We start from the raw sequence: 8,903 nt of genomic DNA, 5'->3' as shown, positions 1-8,903 counted from the left end.
TTATTTTTATTTTCGATATCAATCAACAGCTGCACCTTCCCCAAAGCAGAAAATCAACAAGGAAAATAGTTTTCTCCAGTTTTTATTCGTGTTTTCGGTGTTTTAGTTTGCCATTTCCCTAGAAATTTACACTTTTTACATTTCACGATAATCACTTGTGACCCAGCAGCATAGGAGCAAATCAAATAAAATGGAACAGGAACACATTTTGGCCACATTCAAAATTCTAATAATAGGCGAAAGTGGAGTCGGGAAATCTAGGTAAGTGGAGAAGCCTTTATGATTTTTTTGGGACTGTGGAGGACCGTTGTACCCCGCATAGTTCCCGGTTCTATTTTTAGGCTGGGTGTGACTTGAGAAACGGAAAGTTTTAGTCCAAAAAGAAGTGCAATTCGGGATGTAAACAAAGTTCTGAAACACAATCGGCAAATGCCCTTGAGGAAACATGTACGCAATTTCGCCATCGACTATCGTCGTCATCTATCTATCGTCTTATACGTTCATTCTAATTACGCATAATTTGATTTGATTATTACAGTTTGATGCTACGATTTACGGAGGATGACTTCGATAAGGATCAGGCGCTAACCATCGGAGTAGATTTCAAGACCAAGATTGTGGAGATTGACAACGTTAAGGTGAAACTGGCCATCTGGGACACGGCCGGACAGGAACGGTTTCGCACGTTGACCCCTAGCTATTACAGGTATGAGCCATTTCCAGCCGTTCATTGTTCAGTATTGATTTTTTTTCTTAATTTTCTTTTGATATCCTTTCAATTATTACATTTTTCTTATACCAGGGCATTTTTTATATGGATTCGTTCGGGATTCATCCATAGCTTTTCTTAGGAATAGCTTTAAAATTCCTCCAGCGATTTATTATTACAGTAATTCTCAGGAACTCTTCCAGGAATTTTTCAATAAATTCAAACGGTGAACATTGCATCAATCATTTGATCAATTCATAAGAAAATTGTACTTTATATTTGCAGAGACGCACAAGGCGCCATCCTGGTGTACGACGTTACCAAAAAGGAAACATTCCAGAAGCTGGAATCCTGGCTCAACGAATTGGAAATCTACGGCACACGGAACAACATGGCAAAGATGATCGTCGGCAACAAGATAGACTCGACGGATCGGGCAATCAGTCGGGACGATGGTTTCCGGTTTGCAAAGAAGCATAGAACCATGTTCATCGAGACCTCGGCCAAGACCAACGAAGGGGTGAGGGATGCTTTTGAGGAGGTCGTCAGGAAGGTATGTTGAAATGTTAACAAATCGGATAGGAAGATGTCATCTTGATTCGATTGATTCTTACAGATAATGGAAACGGATGGCCTTTGGGAACGCAACGAATACGGCGATTCGTTAGACCTGAACAGTCGAGGAAACTCGGCAGGATCCTGTTCGTGCTAGTAATCGTCGTCTTTGATCTTATTGTGTTAATATTGTGTGACCATAAGCCATAACAGCGATGCGAGTAGCTTGATTCGTCGTCGTTAATGCGATCATCGTTTAGTTCGACGTCGGTATGTATCAAACCAAATGGATACTGATGGATATTGTTTTATATAAAATCTGAAAAGCATGATACAAAAAAATTCGCATAAACCTATTAGCATTCTGTGAACTACTAATTCGAAGGTGTAGCTAAGGATTTATTTATTAAGCATTAATTTGTAATGGGTTGCATACACTAATATATATCATGTAGAATATAAATTTTAAATGATAAATAAAATATACTCTGTAAATGAAAAGATAGAACATTTTTCTAAACGGTGCCCATTGAAATCTGCCATCAATTTATCTGTCTTCGAATGAAACTAGAATGCTCCAGAGTTTTTCCTCAATGCTTCTCAAGTTCGTCGGATTATTTCCTGAAGATTTTTACTGAGATTTGTCTGCCCAGAGGTCCTTTGATAATTTCTCTAGACATAATTCAAACAATTCTAAATAAATTTTTGAGAATCTATCCAAAATTCTTCGAGATTTTCAACCGAAATCGTTTGAAGATTTATAAAAAAAAATATAGGCATCAGAGAAATTTCTTAGATATAGTTTGAAACCTTTTCTACAATACTTTTTCAGAAGATTTTTAAATAATTAAATAATTTATTCAAAAATGAATCTCTGGAGAGTATCTCCAGATCTCTTTAATTAGAATTAATTCCTCCTATGATGATATCTTCAGAAATCGTTTTAGAATCCTTTGATGCTTTCTTCAGTATGCATTCGAGGGTTGTGCATAAATTTGCCGAAAGCTTCGCAAGGAATTCTCCAGATATTATTTAAAATTTTTCCCAGATATTTTGTATGGAAATTCCTTAGATGTATTAGGAAATTCTTCCAAGGATTATCGTTTCAGAAATCGTTTCAGGAATCATTCAGATATCCTACGACGTCTTTTCCAAAAATATCACAAATCTTCCAGTGGGTTTAAGAAACCCACGTATCGTCTGAAAAGGTTTTTTGCAATCATTTCTCCAGATAAATCTTAATAAATAAGCATGACCAATTTGGAAAAAGTAGTAAATGGGTTGAAGGTTTGCGGAGGTGTTAATAATCTAAGCACAAAAGTCTTTTGGGATGGATTTCAAACAATAAAGAATGTATTTTTATGTGTTATAAATAAGTCGTTGATGCGGGGAGAATTTCCTTCATCTTGGAAAAAATCTTTGGTTGTGCCTTTACCAAAAGTGGCTCAATCAAAGAGACCAGAAGATCGTAGGCCTATCAACATGTTGCCACTATACGAAAAAGTGCTAGAGTTAGTCGTAAAAGAACAGCTATGCGAGTTCCTAGAGAATAAAAACATTTTGATTAATGAACAATCTGGCTTCAGAAGAAATCACTCGTGTGAAACAGCACTCAATTTATTATTATTGAAGTGGAAACGAGCAATTGATAGCAAAAAAGTGATCCTAGCAGTGTTTATAGACTTAAAGCGAGCATTTGAAACTATTGATAGGACTAAATTGTTAGGAGCATTGTTCAAGATTGGCGTGAGAGGTTCAGTCTTGAAATGGTTCGAAAGCTATTTGACCGGCAGACAGCAAACAACCTTGTATGATGGAAGAGAATCAGCAGCCATTGATGTGGAGTTGGGAGTTCCTCAAGGAAGTGTATTAGGACCCTTGTTATTTATTATTTATATAAATGATATTAAGGAGATTATGACGAACGGTGAAGTAAACATGTTTGCTGATGACACAGTAATATTCATTATCGCTAATGAATTTGGTGAGGCGTATAATGCACTTGAAGCAGAACTGCTCAGAGTAAGCAATTGGCTGAAATCTAAAAAGCTTTTGCTCAACGTTAAGAAAACAAAATATTTAGTCATAACTAACAAAATTAAGGAAGGAAATATTCAACCGCTACATATCGATGGACAAGAAATAGAAAGAGTGGATAACTTAAAATACTTAGGCCCCAAGCACAATGTGAACGGCAACGCGGTACAACGGCAAAATGACATGCCCATCTTGATCTACACTTTATGTATCAATCCAGTGTTGACTAAATCCTTTTCAACATTGACTTGACAAGTAGAGTGTAGCTCAAGATGGGCTTGCCGTTTTGCCGCTGTACCGCGCTGCCGCTTACATTGTGCTTGGGGCTTTAGGAGTAATTCTTGACGATAAGCTTTCATTCAATGATCACGTGGACTACACAATAAGAAAAGCTGCACAAAAGCTAGGTGTTATTTGCACAATTAATTCATTTCTAGATGTCGGATCAGAAATCATGCTATATAAAGCAATCGAGGCGTCACATTTTGAATACTGTCCGTCTGTGCTGTTCCTTGCCAACAGAAGACAAAAACGTCGAATGCAGAAAATACAGAACAAGTCTATGCGACTTATACTAGGGTGTCATCGTACAACTTCTTCAGCTACTATGCGTGAGTGTCTCCAATGGATGAATGTCGAGGAGAGGATCATTGTAAGAACATTAGAATTCGTATTCAAAATTAGGAATCAATTACTACCAACGCAAGGCACGGTAAATGGCTGGGCATGGCGTACCATTGGTACCTCGCGTACCTACAGGAATAAAATAGACCCCATTGTGTGGTCCTTAGCCTCTTGCCCAGCAAATCCTATCCCTACCTCCTCGTGGTACTGGCCGGGGTACGAGTAACCTTGGGGAAGATCGGGTAACCAACCCCCGGTGGAAACTTTGGTCGTATGCTGACAGGGAAGGGGGGGCTTGCTTTTGCAAACCTGGAGCGTCTGTACTCCACGTTAGGAGCGGCTCACAACAGCGTCTGTTCCCCATGTCAGGGGCGGCTGATCATCGTCCGAGTGCCAGAGAAGGACTCTAAGCTAAACTGCGCACTATGGCCCTCCGAACATATAGGGGGAATGGTCCTCCGGAAATCTAGGGGGTTGGTGTCAGGCCCTGCAAGCCAGCCGTAAAAATACACCAGCACAGAAACGTCAACGAGAGAATACGGACCGGAACAATCGGCAAAGACCACAGCGACGAAAATGGACTTGCGATTGGAAACTCGGTACGTGGAACTGCAAATCTCTCAACTTCATCGGAAGCACACGCATACTCTCCGATGTACTGAAGATCCGCGGTTTCGACATCGTAGCGCTGCAGGAGGTGTGCTGGACAGGTTCGATGGTGCGAACGTTTAGAGGTAATCATACCATCTACCAGAGCTGCGGCAACACACGTGAGCTGGGAACAGCTTTTATAGTGATGGGTGATATGCAGAGGCGCGTGATCGGGTGGTGGCCGATCAACGAAAGAATGTGCAAGTTGAGGCTCAAAGGCCGGTTCTTCAACTTCAGCATCATAAACGTGCATAGCCCTCACTCCGGAAGCACTGATGATGACAAGGACGCATTTTACGCGCAGCTCGAACGCGAGTACGAACGCTGCCCAAGCCACGACGTCAAGATCATCATAGGAGACTTAAACGCTCAGGTTGGCCAGGAGGAGGAGTTCAGACCGACGATTGGAAAGTTCAGCGCCCACCGGCTGACGAACGAGAACGGCCTGCGACTGATAGATTTTGCCGCCTCCAAGAACATGGCCATTCGTAGCACCTACTTCCAGCACAGCCTCCCGTATCGATACACCTGGAGATCACCACTGCAGACGGAATCACAAATCGACCACGTTTTGATCGATGGACGGCACTTCTCCGATATTACCGACGTCAGAACCTATCGTGGCGCTAACATTGACTCCGACCACTGATGGTGAAACTGCGCCAAAAACTATCCGTCATTAACAATGTACGGTATCGACGCCCGCCTCGGTATAACCTAGCGCGACTGGCCCAACCGAACGTCGCTGCCGCATACGCGCAGCATCTCGAGGTAGCGTTGCCGGAAGAGGGTGAGCTTGACGAAGCCCCTCTTGAGGACTGCTGGAGCAACATAAAAGCAGCCATCAACAACGCAGCCGAGAGCATAGTCGGGTACGTGGAAAGGAGGACATGTGACGATTGGTTCGACGATGAATGCAGGCAGGTTTTGGAGGAGAAGGATGCAGCGCGAGCTGCAATGCTGCAGCAAGGAACGCGACAAAACGTGGAGCGATATAAAAGAAAACGTAAGCAGCAAACCCGCCTATTCCGGGACAAAAAGCGCCGCCTGGAAGAAGCAGAATGTGAAGAAATGGAACAGCTGCATCGTTCACAAGAAACGCGAAAGTTCTACGAGAAGCTTAACGCATCCCGAAAAGGCTTCGTGCCGCGAGCCGAAATGTGTAGGGATAAGGACGAAAGCATCTTGACGGACAGACGTGAGGTGATTGAAAGGTGGAGGCAGCACTACGATGAACACCTGAATGGCACGGAGAACACAGGCGCCGAGGGTCACGACAGCGGAGGAAGTTGCTACGTCAGCACGGCGGATGAAGGAAACCAACCTGCCCCCACATTGATGGAAGTTAAGGATGCCATCAAGCAGCTCAAGAATAACAAGGCCGCTGGTAAGGATGGTATTGGAGCTGAACTCATCAAAATGGGCCCGGAGAGGTTGGCAGCCTGTCTGCACCGGCTGATTGTCAGAATCTGGGAAACAAAACAGCTGCCGGAGGAGTGGAAGCAAGGGGTCATATGCCCCATCTACAAGAAGGGCGACAAACTGGAATGTGAAAACTATCGTGCGATCACTATCCTGAATGCCGCCTACAAAGTGCTATCCCAGATTATCTTCCGTCGTCTATCACCAATAACAAATGAGTTTGTGGGAAGTTATCAAGCTGGTTTCATCAACGGCCGCTCGACAACGGACCAAATCTTCACTGTACGGCAAATCCTCCAGAAATGCAGTGAATACCAAGTCCCAACGCATCACTTGTTCATCGATTTCAAAGCGGATTATGATAGCATCGACCGCGAAGAGCTATGGAAAATCATGGACGAGTACAGCTTTCCCGGGAAGCTCACAAGACTAATAAGAGCAACGATGGACGGTGTGCAGAATAGCGTGAAGATTTCGGGTGAACAATCCAGTTCGTTCGAATCCCGCCGGGGACTTCGACAGGGTGATGGACTTTCGTGCCTGCTGTTCAACATCGCGCTAGAAGGTGTCATGCGGAGAGCCGGGTTCAATAACCGAGGTACGATTTTCACAAGATCCAGCCAATTTGTTTGCTTCGCGGATGATATGGATATTGTCGGCAGAACATTTGGAACGGTGGCAGACCTGTACACCCGCCTGAAACGTGAAGCGACAAAAGTCGGCCTGATGGTGAATGCGTCAAAAACAAAGTACATGCTGATAGGCGGAACCGAGCGCGACAGAGCCCGCCTGGGAAGCAGTGTTACGATAGACGGGGATACTTTTGAGGTGGTTGATGAGTTCGTCTACCTCGGATCCTTGTTAACGTCTGATAACAACGTTAGTCGTGAAATACGGAGACGCATCATCAGTGGAAGTCGCGCCTACTATGGTCTCCAGAAGAAGCTGTGGTCGAGAAAGATTCACGCTCGCACCAAATGTACCATGTACAAAACGCTTATAAGACCGGTGGTCCTCTATGGACATGAAGCATGGACCATGCTGGAAGAGGACCTGCAAGCACTTGGAGTGTTCGAACGAAGGGTGCTTAGGACGATCTTTGGCGGAGTACAGGAAAACGGTGTGTGGCGGCGGAGAATGAACCACGAGCTCGCTAGGCTCTTCGGCGAACCCAGTATCCAGAAGGTTGCGAAAGCCGGAAGGGTGCGCTGGGCAGGGCATGTTGCAAGACTACCGGACAACAATCCTGCAAAGATGGTGTTCGCGTCGAATCCGGTTGGCACAAGAAGGCGAGGAGCACAGCGAGCGAGGTGGCTTGATCAGGTGCAACAAGATCTGGAGAACGTGGGCCAAAATCGAAGTTGGAGAGACACAGCCATGGACCGAGTAAATTGGCGTAACATCGTTAACGAGGTTTTATCAAATTAATTGATGTAATACCAACTAAATAAATAAATACTACCAACGTACTTGACAGAAAATATTCAATATGGAACGGATATACATAATTATAACACAAGAGCAGCATCGGATCTACGACTACCGAACTTTAAGAAAACTGGAACTCAAAACTGTCTCTTTTTCAAAGGATTCCAACTCTTCAACCGACTACCTACCGAAGTAGAGCAGGCAAACAGCATTTATTCATTCAAGAGAATGTGTATAAGATGTGTCAAAGATGGATTGATATGAATCATGATGATGGACATACGCGGGAGCAAGAATGAAAGTTAAAAAGAAAATGAAGAAACATGAATTAAAAACCAAATATCACTATGATAACTCGTCCAATAAGCCTCCCAACTACTAACGAAGCGTATGGGGTGGAGGTGGGACCAAATACGGCCCAATGGGACCATCAGAAAAAAAAAAAAATAATATACATAAAGTCCTACAAAATTGTTTCTAGTTGTATGAAGATTTATTCAGAGTTGTTTTTAAGAAACGTTTCGAGAATTCCTCTAGAAGTTGGTTAAGGTGTACTCATACAATCGTGCAGGTATCTTTTCAAGATTTCGCCGCACATTCTTCAAAAATATGTTTTCATTTAAACAAAATCAAGATACTCAGCACTGTTGGTAAAATGTCAAAAAACTCATATCTCACGCTTCAAAGTTTTCTCGCGTAAGCTGTAGGATCATCACGCAACGAAATTCGAGAGTAAAAAATCCTGTATGAGCGTACTCGTCAAAGAATTTCAGAAATTTTAGGACTTTTCCTAGCATACTTTCATAAATTTCGAATTCATCAATAATTTAACCATAAATCATTCGAGGAATTCTTCCGATATATTTTAAGGATTTTTCCAAAATATTTTTCCGCAGGATCGTCAAATTTTCTACAAACCCCTCCAAGATTTTTCTCCCTGAAAATCATTGGAGATTTCTTTTTTTCTCAGAAGTCCTTCCCAACTAACACAGCTAGCTGTATAAAAGTTTAAAATTCACGATTCATACATCTTCGGTTGTATTTTTCTAGCATTATTGGCTCAATAACATACACTTGTACAGCTGAAAAAGCGCAAAAAATGGCGGCTTATATAACATCTTATCACAGACAAACAGACGTCACACTCTCATCATTGGGCATCGACAACCTTTTGAACGGTCGGTTCAAAAATATGGTAGGTGGCCGATCCACCACCCGCAGCGCTCGCATCGTTTTTGTTCGTGTTTGACGTTTGCACACTACCGCCATCTGTTGGCCTATCGGCCAAACACACCGATTTTAGCAATGGGCGTACATATCCTCGTGACTATGATTTTGATCGACATTGGTTCTAAGTGTTACGTCTGTTTGTCTGTGATCTTATAGATGTCTCGCAATGAATTTAAAGATGTAGTAAATGTGTTCATAAGTCGATTTATAGACGTATTTCAAACATCATAGAAGTAACGTTTGCATT

At 42.8% G+C, this 8,903-nt stretch overlaps 1 protein-coding gene across 1 annotated transcript; it reads left to right on the top strand.

Moving 5' to 3' along the window:
* Positions 1-1,765, top strand: LOC110678484 (ras-related protein Rab-18A-like). Its single transcript, XM_021851437.1, has 4 exons — positions 1-261; positions 539-706; positions 995-1,262; positions 1,326-1,765. Exons 1-4 carry the CDS (start codon positions 191-193, stop codon positions 1,419-1,421), a joined length of 603 nt encoding a protein of 200 aa, XP_021707129.1. The 5' UTR covers positions 1-190; the 3' UTR covers positions 1,422-1,765.
* Positions 1,766-8,903: the final 7,138 nt, after the last annotated feature.

Source organism: Aedes aegypti, chromosome 3 (assembly GCF_002204515.2).
Source record: "Aedes aegypti strain LVP_AGWG chromosome 3, AaegL5.0 Primary Assembly, whole genome shotgun sequence".
In the NCBI taxonomy this organism is placed as follows: domain Eukaryota; kingdom Metazoa; phylum Arthropoda; class Insecta; order Diptera; family Culicidae; genus Aedes; species Aedes aegypti.
This window is presented reverse-complemented; position numbering and strand designations above follow the sequence as displayed.

What these genes read in the sequence shown, in the direction of transcription:
- LOC110678484 (XM_021851437.1), top strand. Translation starts at nt 191, where the DNA reads ATGGAACAGGAACACATTTTGGCCACATTCAAAATTCTAATAATAGGC. An exon ending in TTGACCCCTAGCTATTACAG is followed by an intron (nt 707 to 994) that starts GTATGAGCCATT and finishes TTATATTTGCAG; the next exon opens with AGACGCACAAGGCGCCATCC. An exon ending in TTGAGGAGGTCGTCAGGAAG is followed by an intron (nt 1,263 to 1,325) that starts GTATGTTGAAAT and finishes TGATTCTTACAG; the next exon opens with ATAATGGAAACGGATGGCCT.